Source organism: Gouania willdenowi, chromosome 20, assembly GCF_900634775.1.
Source record: "Gouania willdenowi chromosome 20, fGouWil2.1, whole genome shotgun sequence".
NCBI classification, from domain to species: Eukaryota; Metazoa; Chordata; class Actinopteri; order Blenniiformes; family Gobiesocidae; genus Gouania; species Gouania willdenowi.
The window spans coordinates 16,172,642-16,191,326 of NC_041063.1; the positions used below are offsets into that span (position 1 = coordinate 16,172,642).

An 18,685-nucleotide genomic window follows, 5' to 3' on the forward strand; every position below is an offset into this window, starting at 1 on the left:
GTGATTATGCAATGTTACAGTAAACTAACATTACCATTTATTTTGAAATGTGAGACAAATTACAATCATAAAATCATACGTATGTGTTTTTAGACATTGATTCAAGACATTTTAAAGACAATTAAGGCCTTATTGTTAGATTCATGAATTTAATGCCTTTTAAGTCTTTTTAAGGATCCGTGGGAACCCTGGTAATAATCACCCGTGTGCAGCAAACCGAAAATGAAAAATGCCTTTTTGATACGACCGGATTGCACAACTATAAACGATCCAAGCTGCGCAATTAATCCCACGTGTCAAGATTTAGTTTTGTTTTTTTTTGCACCAAGATCAGCTTTTATGTACATTCACATTTGCCATCACTTACATGGCTTGGACACACATGCATTGCACCATACCTACTCCGCTCTTTACAATGTATTCACGTGTTGGAAAGGGAGCTTGAGAAATGTAAGACAGCTGGAATGCACAACGCAGAGTCGGAAACATCCTCAGGAACCCCAGGAATGAGCAAAAAAAAAAAAAAAAAAGAAGCAGTAACATAACACACCAGCTCCAGCCATGCAATTTTTCCCCTCTACCCTAATTTAAGCTTGGCTCGTGGCAGCTATTAATACAGGGTGCTGACAGGTCCAATCACAATCAGGCCCTGGCCATTCCTTTCATGCTGGGAAAAGGACAAGGGACATGGGGTTGTCAGGAGATGAGAGACGATACAAGTATAAAGGGAAGGGTGGTCTAAAATATGACAGGGAGATTAACAAAGAGCTGCCTGTGATCATGTTCATCTCATGTTATTTAAACTCTAACGCTGAGCTGAACACAGCAACAGGCCCAGGTAGGCACTTACAATAGAAAAAGTTAGCACTCAGTCTTAAAGTAAATCAGCGTTCGTCTTCATCCTGTGTGAAAGACTAAAGTTATTGATTAAAAGCAGACATTAGTGGTAAAAAAAAAAAAAAGGGGGGGGAGGATTTGCCTGAAGAAGAAAAAGAAAAGGAGGAGGAGAAAAAAAAGAGGAGGGAGGAGAGAAGCTGATTTGTGAGAACGCGTGTGGTTGTTTGTTGGCCAGAGAAAGAGAGGACAATATGAAGTAAGTGTGATTGATTCTTCATTACTCGAGGGAGATAGAGAAAGAGAGAGGAAGAGGAAGAAGAAGAAAAAGGGGTGAGGAGGGTGTGCGTTTGTATGTGTGTCAGATTAGGTGTTCCTGCTCGTCTCGCTCCACCACTTAAATTGAAATCACAGACAATCTGAGGGCACACGGCGGTGGTCCCTCCTGTCTCTCAGTCTGCTCTGATCTGCTCTGAACGCATCAGCTGCCTCTCGGTTCTGCTCCACAGGTAAGAGCTCACATTACATCACTCTCAGGACAAAAAGCAACAACTCAGAAACACAAATATTAGTGGAAAAGTCCAAGGTTTCTCAACTCGTCTTCTCGACTGTAAAATCTGACTGAAAAGTTGAACATCACCCTTTAAAACACTGTGGTTTGTGTCATTTAGAGACTGTTGTGAATATTCTGTGTTGGATGTTTATTTAAACTGGGCTCTCAGGGTTAGGGGTGAGAAGGCTTTTGAGACAACTCTGCAACAGCTTTAGAAGGATGGAAGTAACCCCAAAACTCTCCTGCGTACATAGAACTCATTTGTTATCAAAACAGAAAGGGAATATAAATGTTTTTCTGATTGAATTTCATCTGAAAAAGGCCAAAAAGAAAAGGAAGAACTTCGATTCTAATGATGTTTATATAGCTTTAATCAGGACCAGAATAGAGTGAGAAAACATGTGATACGGGATGATAAAGAGCAAACATTCGCTGAGGAAATGAAAACAAACATATTTTCCTTTGTAAACAATCATAGTCCAGTCTCATGGTCATTAGCCAAACTTGTAAAGTGAGTGGAAAAAAGTCAAAAAAAAGTTTAATCATAAAAACAAAGGATAAGAGAAGAAGAAAAAGACGCTGAAAAAAATTCATTTAATTGTGTAGGTCATGTTAAAATGTCATCCACCTCTTCTGCCACTTTCAGTCTGTTTTTTTCTGCTAAAATGTTGTATTTACAGTAGAAAAAAAATAACAATTTATACCTTTTTCTAACCCAGAGTCAGAAAAAAATCTGTAGGAGGCCACATAAATACAATCTGTTTAAAAAGTCTTGATCCTGAAGAAAATGTGTTGACTGACAGTTTTGGTCTGTGGGTGATTGGCTCTAAATTTGGACTAACGTGTCTTGTTTAAAGACCATTGTTACAGAGCATCCTGTTGACTATTGAGGGTTGAAACCAAACAGCGGGGTAACCGTGAGGTGGTAGACAGGAGGTAGCGTATTCCCATTGAGAGGTACCTCACTTTATAATGAGCTAATATCAATCATTAACTCCATCAAACTGACATTTGAGTGGCTCTCTGTGGACGACCAGATGGTGGTGCTACAATGAAAAAGCCTGCTTGATATGACTTAGTAGTTGTGATGTTGACTTTGTAAATATTTAGCTTCAAATTCCTCAAAACATAAGGAAGATGTTTGCTTGTACTGAAAAAGATGAGTCCCCTGAAATGTTGTTCCAAATCCAAATTTAGGAGGTTATTCTAAGCAGCCTTTTTGTGTGCACAGCATTCGGCCCCCCGCTTCTTTGTCTTGTCCGAGAGGATGCACCTTGCTCATGTACATTGTGAAGTAGATGTTTACCTTCCTGTCTGTGGTCACCCAGGGTTTATGGCTACCATTCAGATATGTGCCATCTCACTTTAAGCTCTAAGTCGGTGGAGGCGGCCACACCAAACAACCTGCTTCCGACTCGCCTTCTGTCGGTGTCACCTCAAGCTTTATTATCACACACACACACACACACACACACACGTGCGCGCGTATATAAAGAGCAATCACTTTCACCCTGTTTACAGTCTGCCTGCACACTCATCAGCTTCCCTCTTCGTGGAAAAACACTGGTGGTAAACGCTGTTCCATCTTCTGTTCATTTTAGGATTTCCTTAAACTCCTTAAAATCCCCAATTTTTCGCCCGTGTTGATTTTGCTTATCTCTCTTTTGCGCAGTTTGAAATTATCGCCGCTTGCTGTTTTAATCAAATAGAAAACATTGAATAATAAATCCCAGTGCTGACATCTGCCCAGAGGTGAAAGTGACAGATTACAAGTACTCACGTTACTGTGGTTGAGTTGCTTTTATGGGTGTGTGTACTTTTTGGAGTCTATTTCTAATTCAGTCATTTTACTTGTACTTATGTATGTTTTAAAAGAAGTAAAGTCATTTGTTACATTTCTACACCCAACCATTACTGAATAAATTGTGATTTTTGTGTTTTAAAGTGATCAACGGACATTGTGAAACTACAAAAAATGAAATGAACAGACACCCATCAAATGACCAACCAGATTATACGTAATGCATGGCGCCAAAACAGCACTGAATGCTGGTTATTATTTTGCCAGTTTTAGAATTCATAAATGTAGCTATACTTAGAGCCTGATAACTTTATTATTTTAATTGAATTAATTGGTGCTCCAATTGTGCAAGATTTCCTTTTTAAGTTTATACATGAGATATTTACTGTACTCAAGGGAACCATGGCAAGATTCATTACCAAATTAAAGAAACTACTAACTTTTACTTTGAGTACTATTTAACTGAGCTACTTTTTACTTGTGTTTGAGTATTTTATGTATGACTTACTTGTACTTGAGTACAATTTCAATCGACTAACAGCACTTTTACTTGAGTAGCATACATCAGTACTCTTTACACCTCTGCATCTGCCTTAGTTCTTTCCACTTCCTATTACAGGTGCAGGAAACCCAAACAGATACTGTACTATTCTGTTGCCCTTGGCAGCAGCACATCTTCCCTGCTCCACAATCCCCAACATCTGCAACCGACACTGTTGTTGCGTTAGCGGAAAGGGGATCTACAAGGAGGAAAAATGAGAGGATGTATGGCTTTGAGATTAAATTGTTCTGTTGCTAAGGCTGAGACGGTCCTGATGCCAAGCAACCAGAGGGCAGCAGAAAAGCAGGCGTGGATGGTTTTACTTTAAACTGTCTGCGGTCGCTGCAAATATCATCGTGAGCATTGAAATAGAAAATACATATAGAATAGAATATCTCTCTACCTCTCCATCATTATGACAACTTCATTCTGAGTCAACCATGAGGCGTAGGGATCTGAGTCTTTGAGCAACCATTGCCCTCTTGTGGCAAGAACAGGGGTTATCAGACTGGGTGCCAACTATGCAGTAAAATAAATACTTCACGTAGATTACTCAAAAATTCTATGAATAAATGTGCACTCCACTTTCAGAAAAATAAACATTTTTTTTTTTTAATTAATCTGGTACGGTAGTAATTAAGTAATGCTACATTATTTAGAAAAAAATATAATATTATATCAAGCTATGCATTACTTGATGAAATGTTAGATTCACTACTTATTTAGCAGAAACTTCATAGTATAAGAGTACGCTGAGCAAAGTAACACAGGCGAGTGACTCATGAGAAAATAAAAAATGAGTCTATGAGTCTACTTGTGCAATAGCCCAAAGCTTGCACAAGTAGAATCAAACATTTATTTCTTAATATTATCTTGCACTCCCACCTTCAAAAGAATCAATCAATTTCTGTACAAGCAGCTTATAAATGTTCATTCCAGTTAACATATGTTACATTCAGGGATGGACAGGTCATCTGGCATACCGGGCATCGCCCCGGAGGGCCGCTACGACCCGCCACATTTTTATTTATTTATTTATTTATTTTTTGAAGAGCGAGTTGAGGCAGACATGGTAACAGGTGTCAAAAAATGATCCAAAGGTGGCAAAAACGTGGAAAGAAAAGCGTGTAAAGTGACTAAAATGGGAGAAAAAAACAGTCAAGAATGGGAAAATAAAGAGGAACATATAGTGCATTATTGGCAAAGGGCAGCTTAACTGGACAAAATGTTGCAAACAACAATGAAAAGGGGAAAAATGTGGCAAACAATAGTGAAAAAAATCAAAATGTGGCAATTAATAGTAGAAAAAGGGCACAAACGTGGAACAAAAAAAAGGCCAAATGTAGAGAAAAAAGTGGTATTGGGCAAAACTTAACTTATTTGGATGAAAAATGGCCCAAAAAATTCAAGAAAGGACAAAAATTGGATAAAAGTAGGTATTTATTGGCAAAAGGTAGCTAATGTTTGAAAATGGCAAAAATGGGACAAAGGAAGTTGCAAAATGATCAAAGGAAATGGGTAAAAAAAGATTCCCTCTTGTAAAGTTTTCTGGGTGAATGATAATTAAAATTAAGACATAAAAAGCCACATGTTGAGCATCACTGACTTAACAATGGTCTCTACATAGTGTCCGCTGATAATGTAGTGGGCTGGTCTGGACAGAAAATGCCAGGGCTGAATTTTTGTCCCAGTCCACCCCTGGTTCCATGACCATTTATGAAGGTTTTTTCTTATATCAGTTTAAACGTAGGTACTTCAAATAGGCTGAAATAATGAGTGTTACATTATTCCTGCAGACGACAGACTATGTTCAGGTATTGTTAGTGTTGCCAAAAAGATTTCTTTACATTGGTAATCGAGAAAAAAATATTTGCAGCTATTCAGATATTTTATGACTCTTGTGCTAATATTGTCCCATCATCTCCTCTAATGACTGGGCTTTTCTATTGAGCATAAAGACATTAGAAGGAATGGATTCCTCACGTATTGCTGGTTCAGATTAGTCAGAAAAAACAGACAATAAAAAAGAAAAAACAGCCTGAGGCACATTTTCCACAGCACGCAGGTTTGATTTTCTCACAGAGCAAAGTTTCCAGTGAGCCGAATCCCTGCTGTCCAGTTTGTTTAGGTGTGTGCTGATTAGAAGTTCTCATGCTGGGTACAATGTCTCTCAGCACACAAAGTGTGTGAAACGTGGCATGTCATGTGCAGTGACTTGAGCCCCAAACCTCTCTTTCGATCTCCTCTATGTTCCCTCAGTACTTTAGTGTTTAATGGTGTTGTTAAATCCAAGTTGACACTTTGTCGAGCACAGGTTACAACACATGGTGTAAATGTTGTAGGTGCATAAACACAGTATTTTTTGTGGCTGAATAGTTGTTTTTAGGCCAGTTTAAAGAAACGGGTTGAATGAAGATTTATTTTAATATTAAATAGCACCGTCACAACATCTGTATTTCACAACTTTGTATTTTAACTGGATGAACTACATTTCCCAAATAAAATGCAAGTGAGAATGGATAAGCTGAACCCCCAGAGTCCGAATTACCCCTTGGAACCAGTATGTATAACCCCTGAAAGTCAGAATTACCCCTCGGAGTCAGTATAATCCCTCAGCGTCCGAATTACCCCTTGGAGTCAATATGTATAACCCCTCTGAATCATAATTACCCCTCAGAGTCAGAATTACCCCTCGGAGACAGTATAACCCTCAGAATCAGAATTACCCCTCAGAGTCAGTACGTATAACCCTCAGAATCAGAATTACCCCTCGGAGTCAGTATGTATAACCCCTCAGAGTCAGAATTACCCCTCGGATTCAGTATAACCCCTGGGAGTTGGTATTATTAACACAGTAAAACGTATTCAAAATGACTACAGTTTACTCTCGTCATTAGTCAAACCATTGTCTCAATAGGTTTGAATGGGATTTAATTTTGCCAATTAATCAATAACCGTTTGTTTTGTTTTTAGTTTTCTTCAATAACCGTTAGTATTAGTATTAATATTATCAGCATTTTGTACAGTGGGAAACCCTGGTCAGGATAAACAACTATTTTATAATAATAATAATAATAATAATGTACACTGAAATCAATACTGAAGATGCTAAACATCCTTACTAATAATAAAAAGTGCCAGGTCAGCTTTTAATGAGCTGTGTATGGATTAGCGTTTCTGGGCCATGACAGAAACGCTGTCACAAACAGCCTGTGACATTTCTATTGTGTTTGTTTTATAGGACTGACAGAGGCCCTTCAACCAAGGCCAACATCAGTCACCACAGACGCCAGCCCCGCATTGGAAGTCCTTGGATCGAGGACTATAAAGGGAAAATGCAGAATGTAACAACAGGAGTGACAGAAGGCATAGCGCTGACATGTGGCATGTCTGGGAGCCATGAATTCATCTTCACCCTGGTGCCCATTGTCTATGGCTGTAACTTTGTCATCGGTATTATTGGAAACAGCATGGTGGTGGCCGTTATCTACTGCTACATGAAGCTCAAGACCGTGGCCAACATTTTTGTCCTCAACCTGGCTGTTGCTGATCTCACCTTCCTCATCACTCTCCCTATGTGGGCAACCTTTACCGCCACAGGGTATCATTGGCCGTTTGGAGGGTTCCTGTGCAAAGCCAGTGCGGGCCTGGTGATATTTAATCTCTACACAAGCATCTTCTTTCTTACCGCGCTCAGCATCGACCGATACCTTGCCATCGTGCACCCGGTGAGGTCACGCCGGTTCCGGACAGTGGTGTATGCTCGGATCACCTGTGTGGTGATCTGGATTTTTGCCTTCCTGTTGAGTGTGCCCACTGCCCTGACCAGGGATGTCCACAACATCACAAACTCCAACAACACAGTGTGTGCCATCCTGCACCCGAGCAAAGAGAATGCAAGGACACTGAAGGAAATCCAACTGGCCAACAGCCTAATGAAAAGTTTGCTGGGATTCCTGGTGCCCTTCATCATCATCATCACATGCTATTGCCTGATTGGACGAGCCCTGGTGGGGGCCAAACACATACAGAAAAGTTCCCGCTCCAGGGACGATGAGGTCCTAGTGATGCTGGCAGCTGCTGTCCTGGCCTTCTTTCTGTGCTGGGTGCCCCATCAAGTGTTCCACTTCTTGCAGTTGCTCACTCAGTTGATCCTAGTGGAGAACTGTGCAATCCTAGAAATCATAGATACGGCCATGCCCTTCACAATTTGTATCGCCTACTTGAACAGCTGCATTAACCCCATCGTGTACGGCTTTGTGGGGCGCAACTTCCGCAAAAACCTGCTGCGGCTGTTGCGTTGCTCCCCAAGCGGCGCCACCAGGCCGCACCCAAGCATCAGCTCCAAAATGAGCGCGTTCTCATTTCGTGCCTCAGAGGCTTTGAGCCTCACAGTGAAAAGCAATGCCTCCTCTGACATTAAGTAAAGAAAATTGGAAACAGGGTTGATTTTCCTTTTTTTTTAGTCTTCATACAGGGGCTTATTATGAATGCACTCTTTACTTTTATCACCCAAACTTTATCGCAAAGCTTTCATCCATGCAAAAATGTCCATTGTTCAAATGTTGCATCAATATTTCTATCTAGCTTTTTCATCAACCACATAGCAGCACTCGAGTTTGTCACATACTGTACCTGTTCGTAGTTTTACCATATAAGCATGTGAAATTAATCTCAGTGTCAGATTAAAATAATCTACTATTCAAACACATTAACAGAGCACTGTCCTGCTGGTGAACACCACACATAACTACGTATCACTTATATAACTATTTATACAAGATGTGCATGTTCTGCAGGATTTTGTCAACGTTGAGTCTTAATGATGCCGTGCAGTAATACATCGTCCAGTGATAACCAATCTGTGCGCTCAGCAGGTATTTTACCAGTTGTAACAGTGATCAAGTATTCAGCAAGGATTCCAATGCAGAAAAAAAATGATAGTACATTGTACACATGGAAAAATACTCAAGTGTCGTAAAGTGGTTGTGCAAAGTAAGAACTGTGACTCTGATAACCAATGGTTTAGTTATGGGAACACCAATTCCTCTGTCTTGTAAAAATGTAAAATATTTGTTTGTATCATAAGACGGATGTTTTCTTTTTATATATATATATACGTTACCGTCTGGGTGTAACAGTGGTACACAAACGCTCTAGGTTGAGTGATTACTTTTATTGTTGCTTGTGGTTGTTTTTGTGGTATTTAAAATTTGTTTTGATGGTTGTTTGTGTGTCTGTGTGTGTTTTTTACTCTCTACATGTACATTCTGTAAATATACCAATATAAATAAAGTATAAACACAAATCTGTCTGACATTTACTTTTTTTCTATTTTAATGGATTCCTTCAGTTTGTTCAAATCAAGTCAATTGAGATGGTTTTCCAGGCACCTCCGATCAATCATTGACTGGTTGATCACAGAGCGTCCACGTAGCAGCTACATCATGCAGGGTGTTTCAGGGTGGATGTATGACACGGTGCTCCAACACAAACTGGGATTGGTGGATGGGAGACGAGCCGGGTTATATAAGGGGTCTCAACCTGTGGGGCCAACCTCACTGCCAACATGAAGGTCCTCCTGTTTTTTGGATTGGTGGCTGTTGCCCTGGCCGACGTTACTCGCTATGAAGGGTAAACCTTTACTTTTTTTTTAAATCTAAGCAGACATTACAGTATATGGCAGTATATTATTGACAGCTTTTGATAGTTTTATAAAAAAAAGTATGGTAAATAATTTCTAAGTCAAGAAAATGATTTTGATACTAATCAGGTATTGCAGAATCTATAGGAGAGCATTAATGCCATAACATGCAAACTATTCTATGAAGCAACACTAACATTGTTTTCACAGAGTCTAATTTCACCAATACCTTATAGTAATGTAATTCAAATAATTCCAGTTGGGAGTGTGTGATTATGACACTTAAGCTTCTAAATTAGCTTAACAACTTGCTGCCTTGACACAAAGTCATAAAACTTCTTTAAAACTGTTGCAAAGTCACTTGAAACTGATTTGTGCCAGAAAAACAGTCAATTCCATTCAGACACTGTAACAAAATCCCTGAAAATAGCTGCTGCGAAGCCTGTGTTAAAAAATAAAACACTAGATGCCTACTGGTAAATTATAGACCAATTGTCAAACTTATTTTCCTGGCTAAGATCATTGAGAAGGTGGTCTTCAACCAACTGAGTCAAGTCTTAAATCTGCAGTATGTATCGTAAGTTTTGTTTTGGCTTCATTTGGTCAAAATTTCATACCAACCTTTGAGCATATTGTAATTCAATGTGTTCTGAGAGGACACTGGACCTCTGCACCTTCTCTTGGCTCTGTATTTAGTCTTTAGAAAACAAGAAGCGTGATGCTCCTTTTCAGCCAATCAGAGATATATCTACAGTGCTCCATGAGCTGTTTTGGGGCGTTACTAATGGCTGCTCAACTGAAGCCAATGTGCATTCAAGTTCCATCAGTAGTAAAAGTGCAATGGCGGACGTTCTAGCAGGAAAAAGTTAGGCACAACGGTTAGATGGCAAAGCAACCCAAAAAAAAGGAAGACCGTCGTGGAGAAGCAACTGAACGCCACGGAGGTCCTATGACCTATACTGCAGCCAGTCAGCAGGGGGAGCTCTAAATATAAAAGCTTCACTCCACCGGGGAGCTTGTCCCGTCCATCCTTTTTACAGTCTATGGTCTGGAAGTGGAGTGGTGTGCGTCTGCTCTGACCTCTGGCTTTGTGGCGGGGGAGGGGCTCACGACAGCAGGTGGACAGTAACTAGAGAGCGATATGTGCTTTCACGTCTCTAAAACATCAGAAAACTCTGATAACACAAGACAAAGTCCCGAGATTGGTCACGAGATGCTATTGATTAAAAAAATAAAGCCGCAAAGAGCTACACAGTTGTGTGCATTCACGAGGATGCCGGTGAATTTGAAACAGAGAAGGGAGGGAGGAGGGTGGTTGATTCCACACAAGTCTCACAATTCTACATATTGCAGCTTGCCTTTAACCTTCAACAGAATATTTGATACATTTCAGCCAGGCTTTGGTTCATGTCACAACACAGAATGAGCTCTTTTGCACTTTTAAATATGTAAAGCACATTGAATAAATTATTTTGTTCCATTCCCTTAGATTGTTCTATTCAGAAAAATACCTCCTAATTATATACATTTTTTGAAGACCTTTTGGTCAACGCTGTCATAATTGTTTCCATTTTAGTAATTATTTGTACCACAATACTTGTATTCAAAAACATAACTGCCAATTGCCTTAATGTGTATTAGAAATTTAAATTTTTTTTTTTAAATATGTATATACTGTACTATTGCCATGTTTTCTCATATGCTGCAAACTTCACCTAAAATATGAAGAAGCGTTTGGTTTTTTTTTTGTTTCATACAGAGACAAGGTGTTCCGTCTGAAGCCTGTGCTTGATGAACATGTGACCCTCATCAAGGATCTGGCTAAGAACATCGAGGTATAACTGCTCACACAGTAAATATAAATAGCTTCTCAAACAGTTCAATACTCAACTGTGAGTATTTGGCGCCCCCTGCAGGTTGACTTCTGGAGCCCTGAAGGAGCTGAGCTGGTGACTATTGACATGGATGTGGACATCCATGTACCTGCCCAGTACCTGAACATTGTTTTCACCATTCTGGATCAGAATGATATGGAACATGAGTGAGTCACTGCAACTTTTTTTTCACCAGGAACTGAGTTTGAATATTTAAAACGTAGGGGGAATGAGCAATGATGATGACATTGTACATCCATCGTCCTCAGCGTTCTCATCGAGGATGTTCAGGTAGCCGTCGATGGTCAGGCTGACGGTGGACCCACTCCCAGAGCACACAGCTACACCAAGTACAACAACTGGAATGACGTAAGATTGACAACTACACACCCAAACTCAATCATTCAACTGAACGATTTCATAATTTCAGTTCATATTCAATTTCAGATCCAGTCCTGGATTGCCTCCATTTCCTCCTCCAACCCTAATCTGATTAGCAAGCAGGTTATTGGAAACACATACGAGGGTCGCCCCATGACTCTTCTGAAGGTAATTCAAGATTAAACTCAAATACTAATATCTATTCAAATCGGTGGAGATTTTGATGTCGTTTTGGTATGTCATTTTTTTTTTCTCGTCATTGTCACTTGAAAAACTGTTGTTGACAAAAACTATGACAAAAGTCTTTAGTCAGTAAAATTATCGCTGATTCTAACAACGTAAATCAGACATATGAAACTGGCAGATGATTTTGTGTGGCCCCCAAAACAAAATTATAATTAATGAAGCTGGAAGTAATATGAAGCCCAACATAACACACAAAGCTCCAGAAAAATTGAAAATGACAGCAAAAGGCACAAAATGTCAACTAAAGTACACAAAATGATAATAAAGACACACTAAACAACCACTTGAACACAAATTGACTACAAAAACAACAACATATACAAAAGGACTTCAAAGACACGCAAAATGCCAATGAAATTGCACAAAATGACAGAAAAAAAGACAACAATAACACAAAATATATAACAAAAACACACAATAACTTGGAAAAACACTCAAAAAGGCAACAAAAATGTTTTATATTGACAAGAAAATAGATAAAAATAAATTAAAAACTCACGAAATGTAAAAACTCAGAAAACTCACACAATAGGACTAAAAAAGACTAATTCATGCTCAGATTGGTCTTTATTCTAAACTAGTACAGTGTTCGTCAGAAGTACAGTATGTATTCATATAGTGGGAGCTTAAGTAGAGTTGTCAATTATGGCCAAATGAGTATGTGTTTGAAGATTGGATGTACAAAGAGGTGTAATACTTTAGTGTTATAAATGGGTACATTTGCGGGTGCAAAGTAAAATAGTGTGTGCAGTTTCCCTGGTTTAATACTTTGACCTATGGGACATGCGCACGATAAATGTGTTTGATTTTTTTACTCATTTTTATTTTTTTTGTTTCATGTATTTTTATGTAATGTATGTTTTTAGGAGTCATTTTGTGTATTTTTGTATCTTTCTGTTGTGTTTTTGTGCATTTTTGTATCTTTCTGTTGTGTTTTTGTGCATTTTTTGTATAATTATTGTTTTTTATTGCCATTGTAGTGTGATTCTGGACTAATTTTGTGTATTTTTTTTAAATCTTTTTTGGTGTAGCTTTGTGCATTTCTGTTGTCATTTTGTGCATTTTTGTATAAATATTTAGATTTGTGTATTTTGAGTCATTTTCATATTTGTGTTGTTGTTTGGTGTAATTTTCTGTAATTTATGTTTGTTGGAGTCATTTTGTGTGTTTTTGGAGCCTTTTTGTATATTTTTGTGCATTTCTGTTGTAGTTTTGAGTACTTTTTGTATAAATATTGTTTAGTTTTTTGTTTTACCAATTTATGTGTATTTTTGTATCTTTCAGTTGTCTTTCTGTGCATTTTTTGTATAATTATTGTTTTTTGTTGCCATTGTAGTGTGATTCCGGAGATATTCGCTCCACACACACACACGCACACACACACACACACAGACCTTTCTGGCTTTTATTAGTAGATACTAAATGAATGTTGATAATGTGGCCCTCGAATCAGACAATCACATTTTTGTGGCTCTCCGCTCTGATTGAAGTTGCCCATCTCTGACGTAAATCATTCATTTGGATGATTTTGACTTTATTTCTTTACAATAACAGCTTGGTAAGAAGTCCAGCTCCAGCAAGCCTGCCATCTTCATGGACTGTGGAATCCATGCTAGGGAGTGGATCTCTCCTGCTTTCTGTCAGTGGTTTGTTAAAGAGGTAAATAAGAGTAATTGCAAAGCATTGTGGATGTTTTTCTCAGGCTTTGTCTGATTAAACTCCTGAATAAAAAACTCCTGCCCAGGCTCTGTCCACCTACGGCAGCGACGCCCAGATGACCAGCCTCCTCAACCAGATGGATGTCTACGTTCTCCCCGTCTTCAACATTGACGGCTATGACTACACCCACAAGGGCGTATGTTAACATCTACAGCGTTAATAGCTTTTGATTATAAAGCGTTGGTTGAATGTAAATGTGTAATGCACATTTGTTCTGTTTCTTTGGGAACTATAGAGCAGGATGTGGAGAAAGACTCGCTCTAGGAAATCTGGATCCAGCTGCATCGGTGCTGATCCCAACAGGAACTTCAACGCTGGCTGGTGCAGTAAGTGCACTAAGAATATAAAGTAACAATCATTTCACGTTGCATTTTCACAGCTGCAGGCTATGATATAGACCTCAAACAAGTAGACTTTATTATTCCACAGTATGAATCCCATCCTCCAAACACAGAGACGATAGCGCTGTAAGTTACAAAGCTTCCCAGCCTGTTGAACACCTGTCCGACACATGGCTTCCTTCAAAGCCTTTAACCCACGCCAAAAACCACTCCTCTTTTTCATGTGAGCCACATGCTAGAAAGCAGATGAGTGGACCCACTATCTGTCTTTACCTCTGCCAAGGAGGTAATGTTTTCACTGGCGTCCGTCCGCTAGTCAAAAAGTTCTCAATGGATTTAAATAAAGTTTGGCGAGTTGATAGACAATGTCAAAAGGAAGAATGAGTTTGAGTTCGGAGATGATCCGGAAGGTACTGTAGATACAGTTTACGGGAGAAGTTCTCGAGCAATGATTATTCAAAAAGTTATGAACAGATTTAAATAAAGTTTGGTGAGAAAAGGAAGAACGAGTTTGATCTTGGAGATGATCCGGCAGGTCTTGTGGATACAGAAGGACTGGGCGCTATGGACAGAAACTCATATCTCAATATTTTTTCTCAGATATGCAATATAAATCTTGATAATTTCAATTCAAATTAGGTCTGACCAGAAAAACAATTCTGGGTTAAATCTGCTGATGTAAAATACCACACAGGCACATTCATTAACAAACACAAGCATAATGTGGCTTTTTCTCCTCCAAGAGACAGCATGTGTGAGTGAGTTCTGTAGTGTGGCTTGTGTAGGGGTAGGCCTGGGTTAGGACGTACTTGGAAATCCATCTAACTGTGCTTTTCAAGCTCTTCTGAGAAGTAGTGAAAGCAGCGACTCCTTAAACAAGTATTTTGATACAAAATAAGCTATAAAAAATATGAATATTGATATAGGCGATATTGTAATTTTAAATATTGCCAAAATACAAAACTCAACGTATCTTAAATATTGATATAGTACCCAACCCCAGGAGACAGTATTCAGAAAAAGTTTTGGAACATAAGTGGATGTTAGGCCAGTTATACAGCACCGCCTGCTTGTCACTTTGCACCTCTAAACTTGGCGGAGGTTTACACACATTAAAGTATTATACCTACAATCTTTATGAAAATACATGGTAAACCGGCAACTTAAGATGAAAGTATATGTTAAAATTTGGTTAACTGCGAGTCTTCCTCAGAGGTGATATGTCTCTATGTGACCCTACAACTCATAAAGAAAACATCAAAGCATTTTCTGATGGTTTTCATGTTTCCCTTTGAGTTTTTTCTGGGCATGGTCAAACTAAATAAACAAAACTTTGACATGAAAAAACACTAAATGAACTTACTGGAATTAAGATAAAAGATTCATTGGTGATGAATTGAAGTGGAAATTATGTCAGAGTTTATTTTTCTAAAGCAAAGGCTGTAAGAGATATCAATGCTTTGTTGGCCACATTTTTTTTGGGTGGGGGGGTGGAAACAAAAAATAACTTGCAACTAAACAAAACAAACCAAACCAATGCCGACTCAGCAATGCCTTTCCATTGCAGCCCTCGGAGCTTCCAGCAACCCCTGCAGCGACACCTTCTGTGGCTACTCTCCTGAGTCTGAGATCGAGGTCAAGAACGTGGCCAACTTCATCCGCAGGAACAAGGCCATCATCAAGGCCTACATCACCATCCACTCCTACTCCCAGCTCCTGCTCTTCCCTTACTCCTATACCTACGATCTGGCCCAACACCACAGCGAGCTGGTCAGTCCGCCTCTAATACCGTCCAGGAATCGGTGTACAATCACAAAGGACATATAATTGTGCTTCATAGCAGTGTTACATGCCTCGCTGGAGTGCTGCAGCACTCTGAAAGCATTTGAGACTCATAAAATAATCCTAGCAGAATTGTTTAATATATTAGATTGTTAAGATCAAACTGGCTCTTTACACAGAGATCAGATAAAATATATGATTGATAGCATGAAGCAAATTGAGTAGCCTTAACTTTTATGTTTTTACATCACATAGCTGTGAAAACCACAAAAAGGGGCTGATTGTAATTGTAGTAAAGTAATATTCATTAAGATCTCAACCAGTCCAATCACTGGGTGACTCTTATCTAAAAGCCACACTGCTGTAAATCATTTGCTCCCTCATTCTCATGCCTCTTTTACCTCTCACCAGGGTGTCTGAGGGCTGTGCAGTTAACACTCACACGCTCGCACATCTCTGCTTCTCTATTACTTGCTCTGTGCCAAACAAAGGAACGCCGTCAATTCATCTGCCCATCCTCGAATGTCATTTCCTGCTCATGCATTTCTCACAGGGTTTCATTTCCTGAATCTTTTTTCTCTAATGTGTAAAATCCATCAGAATGTTTTTGATTTGAAGCCGTACAGACGAACACGAGGCTGCATTGCTCACAGTTCTGTTTTTTAAGAATCTAAGGATGAATCTTTAACCCTACCTACAGTATGTTCTTCTTATCCACACAGAAAACCAAAATCTATATCCCAATTTCCTCTTTTTCTATAAAACACAACATGTTTACTCAGATATCAAACACATAATAATGATATAAATACTAATAACGAATATTGATTCTAAAATGTTAAATATTACAAAACACTTGATTTTTTTTTTTTTTAAATAAAAGTAAAAACCAATATTTTTACTTACATATTTGGTCAAAAAAAAAAAAAAATTACAAGTATTTGATTTTGACTGTGCTCAAAATTACCTATAAGTGTGTAAACAATAATAATAATAATAATAATAATAATAATAATAATAATAATAATAATAATAATAATAATAATAATAATAATAATAATAATAAAAGATAAGAGCTATTAAAATAATTGGTAAAAGTGCAAAAAAAAAGGTGAAAATGCATTCAAAACCAATGAAAATTGTAAAATATAAAATAAATACAAAAATACATAAATAATAAATAAATACATTTAAAATAAATAAATAATAATTAGATAACCTAAAATCTTAGGTTTCTTAATAAATCTTAATGTTTATCAGTAATGAAAATATTTACCAATTTTGTCTTTAGGATCACAAAACTGCAAGCTTCACTTGTTTAGCATCATGCCTTATTTATTATTATTATTATATAACTATATTATTTTGTTAAGTAAGAGTAAACACATTTTCTTTGCTGTGAGGAGTTCAGTCTGTTTTAAATATGTCAATAATATGTAGTTTGAAAATACCAATGATTTCTTTGCTCTTTGTGCAGATGCAGGTTGCTCAGGGAGCCTCGGCTGCTCTCCGTAGTCTGTACGGCACTCGCTACACTAGTGGACCTGGAGCCACAACCATCTGTAAGTGCAGCCTAAACATGATTGTGTATTATTGAAAAGAAACGTTTGGAGGGATGAGGCCTTTACAGACAACAAAAGGCAATCAAGTATCCCAAGCAGAGGAGTGGTTGTGGTTGTGGTTGCATCCCCCCAGAAGCAGAATTTGTGTCCCAAATCATCCCTGAGTAACCCCCCCTCTCTTTATCTCTCCATAGACCCCGCTGCTGGAGGCTCAGATGATTGGGCCTACGACCTGGGAGTGAAATATTCCTACACCTTTGAGTTGCGCGACACTGGTCGTTACGGCTTCCTGCTGCCTGAGTCTCAGATCAAGCCCACGTGTGAGGAGACCATGCTGGCCGTCAAGTACATCGCCGCCTACGTGCGGAAGAACATCTACTGAAAAAAAAGAAAGAAAGAACTGCCAAGACCCCTGCCAACTCAAATCCTCTGTACCAGCCCACAAAGCCCCTCACCCTCTTAGCTGCTCCCTGTCCGTATCCATGGATACGGGCACCACCCGTCATGTTTCCTCCCAGTGCTTGACGGAAAGTCAAGATGAGTACAAACAATAAAATCAATGATCCGTTACCACATGCTGAATCAATTTTTTATGTGTATATAACAATATAACGTGGGGTTTACCGAGCTTTTTGCTATTTGGGTGAAAATAACAACAAAACGGCGACGTACAACAAAGAGAATGAAGCTAACACTTTATAGCCCATTACTAATAGGTCAAACAACCTTCTGTACTCACACCAGAATATCAGCTTAACTTCTGTAGAGTGCACTTCAGTCTAGAAGCGCAAACAATTCAGTGTTATTAAGCATGTTAAGAGTCTTTTCAAAATGTCACCCTTGAGCTTGAACCTTGGAGATTGCACTTGTTTAAATGGCTCAGATCCAGGCAGCAGTGGACACTGACAGGGTGAGACTCAGTCCAGGCAGCGACTCAGCATGTTAGAGCCTCTGAGTGATTCTTGGCAGTGTCTTCAAGCATCTGCCTCGGTGTGGAAAAGAAATGAGCCAAAGGGCCGTAGGACATCCAGCTACCCTGGTACTATTGGGCAAATAATACAGAGGTTAACCCCGAGGAACAGCTTTTTAATATTTTAGAAGGTTCTTTCTAAGCCTTAGTCCTAAAGCAGTGGTTCCCAAACAGGGGTACGTGTACCCCTAGGGTTACAGGAGCACATTGCAGGGGGGTAAGATAAAACAATTGATTAAAAAAAATATCAGGAAATGCTCATAGTTCATTTTTGGGCTCATTGTGGATAAATTCACCACTAACTAACACTACTATATTACTATTGCGCAATAAAATACTATATTTTCTTCTCATTTATTGAAAGAGGATTATTTTATGCTGTCGAGACCATTTAATCACACTTCTGACAATAGGAGACAATAATTAGCAACATTTTA

The 18,685-nt window shown here is 38.8% G+C and overlaps 2 protein-coding genes across 2 annotated transcripts; both read left to right on the top strand.

Moving 5' to 3' along the window:
• Positions 1 to 767: 767 nt before the first annotated feature.
• agtr1b (angiotensin II receptor, type 1b) lies at positions 768 to 9,041 on the top strand. The gene is made up of 2 exons (XM_028434594.1): positions 768 to 1,343; positions 6,971 to 9,041. The coding sequence occupies exon 2, from the start codon at positions 7,065 to 7,067 to the stop codon at positions 8,154 to 8,156; it is 1,092 nt and encodes a 363-aa protein (XP_028290395.1). The 5' UTR covers positions 768 to 1,343; positions 6,971 to 7,064; the 3' UTR covers positions 8,157 to 9,041.
• A 237-nt stretch (positions 9,042 to 9,278) lies between these two features.
• cpb1 (carboxypeptidase B1 (tissue)) lies at positions 9,279 to 17,853 on the top strand. The gene is made up of 11 exons (XM_028434593.1): positions 9,279 to 9,363; positions 11,133 to 11,208; positions 11,290 to 11,414; positions 11,517 to 11,616; positions 11,695 to 11,796; positions 13,429 to 13,533; positions 13,619 to 13,729; positions 13,829 to 13,919; positions 15,502 to 15,704; positions 17,194 to 17,278; positions 17,473 to 17,853. Exons 1-11 carry the CDS (start codon positions 9,299 to 9,301, stop codon positions 17,658 to 17,660), a joined length of 1,251 nt encoding a protein of 416 aa, XP_028290394.1. The 5' UTR covers positions 9,279 to 9,298; the 3' UTR covers positions 17,661 to 17,853.
• Positions 17,854 to 18,685: the final 832 nt, after the last annotated feature.